At 39.7% G+C, this 1,663-nt stretch overlaps 1 protein-coding gene across 1 annotated transcript; it reads right to left on the bottom strand.

Annotated features, from left to right (window-relative positions):
- Window positions 1-693: 693 nt before the first annotated feature.
- On the bottom strand, window positions 694-1,605 carry LOC111655737 (DNA polymerase alpha catalytic subunit-like; the record flags this gene model as incomplete). The annotated part of the gene is made up of 4 exons (XM_023407240.2): window positions 1,542-1,605; window positions 1,261-1,350; window positions 1,023-1,139; window positions 694-869 (listed from the first exon to the last, which is right to left on the bottom strand). Coding segments are annotated over exons 2-4 (323 nt in total), but the record flags the coding sequence as incomplete, so codon positions are not given.
- Between the last annotated feature and the right edge of the window lie 58 nt (window positions 1,606-1,663).

Genomic DNA, 1,663 nt, shown 5'->3' with positions numbered 1-1,663 from the left:
AAAAAAAAAAAAAAAGAAAAAAGTTGCGTGTTAATCAATGCATGATTGTCATCTCAAAATCAATCAATACACCTTAAATGTCAATATGAAAACTTTGACACACTATAAGCGAGTGTGTCCCTCAATGACTCCAGAAGTTCTATTTACCACCATACAAAGCAGCAGGATCAGAAACTGAACTAAATGGCATGTTCTGTCTGTCTGTCAACCTCTTCGGAGTGTGTGTGTGCTCGTGTGTTGCAGGCGTCAGTTACATGCCCTTATAAACGTTAAATTGTGGCAGGCAAATTCAATCTAGTATTAATTTAATACTACAAATAGTAAGTAACTACATTAATGGAAAAACAAGTCAAATATTGTCTTGACATTTGCAAAGGCATGAGCAATCAGTGATTGTTCTAACGATCGTCCACTGGCACAACCCTAGTGTGAACGCACCCAAGATGCATTGAGGACTCATTTGAGATCTTTTACATGAGCACAGCGCACAGTCGTTAACCTAATAGTGAACTGAACAAGCTAAAAGGAAAACTTTCTGTGTGTAGACTGCAGCTTTATTTGCCACAAACTTTTGTAAACTTATAGCTACAGTCTGAGAGAGCATAGGACATTACAACAGCGCAAAGGATTTAATACTGGATGTGATTTATGTAATCTATCGTTCTGTGCTGGTATGTTTTTAAACTTATTCACCTGTACAGATTTTTTATTTCTTCCTGCGGGACTGTGACTCTCTCCGTCTTCAGCACCTGTACAGCCAGCTCAGTCAGGTGATAACTTTTACAGCGAATCAGCTCCTTGGCTGAGATCTCCACATCGCACACCAGACGGCCACAGGTTGCGCTCTTCTCTGCAAAGGAACCGCGACCCTGCAATAATATATGGCACGAGCGTGCACATATACAAACGCATACAATATATGAAACATTTAATGACATGCATTACAGTATAGAAAAGAACAAGAAACAAACAATCAACTTCTATCAAACTATTTCTATCACAGTGGTTTTTGTTTTTCTTACCCCTAATTTGGGCATATTGGCCCTCCTGAGGCGTCCAATCTTAGACCAATGTGGGACCTTGCAGGCGTTGATCCTCTGCAGAAGCACTTCCAGGTCAAAGCCAAAGATGTCGTGACCCTACGGGAAATACAATTTTTTTTTTCTTTTCAATAAAACATTTCACCTGCGTCTGTGCTTCCTGTAGGTCCTATTATATTGTATAGGGATGTTAATCAATTTAGAAAATCACTCTACTCACCACCAGCACATCAGGGTCGATCTTGTGCATCTTGGCCAAGAAGAAGCCGAGTAGAGTCCGCTCTGTAGCAGCTATCTCTACCCTCCCATTCTATCAGAGGGAGGGAGGGAGACACATCATCAATGTTTCACATTCACAGACCACAAAGAGGCGTCCTAATGCAGTAAATATTCAAGTCTAATGAAATCTGTAAAGAACAATATCTAAATGAAATATCTCTATTAAAATAACACAAACAACTAATACAAACAACCTGAGCTCCATAGCAAGTGGCCACTCACCTTCTTCCTCACAGCCTCTTTGAAGTCGTACGGGAAAATACAGTCAACTGGTTTACTGACCACTGAAAAGACAAAAAGAATGAAATAACTATTCCTACATGTTTGTAATTTGACCACTTTTT

The sequence above is a fragment of the Seriola lalandi genome, unplaced genomic scaffold (assembly GCF_002814215.2).
Source record: "Seriola lalandi dorsalis isolate HSWRI2012SDOR001 ecotype SW California unplaced genomic scaffold, Sedor1 jcf7180001975715, whole genome shotgun sequence".
In the NCBI taxonomy this organism is placed as follows: Eukaryota; Metazoa; Chordata; class Actinopteri; order Carangiformes; family Carangidae; genus Seriola; species Seriola lalandi.
Note: the sequence above shows the minus strand (reverse complement) of the source record. Positions and strands in the feature narration are given on the sequence as shown.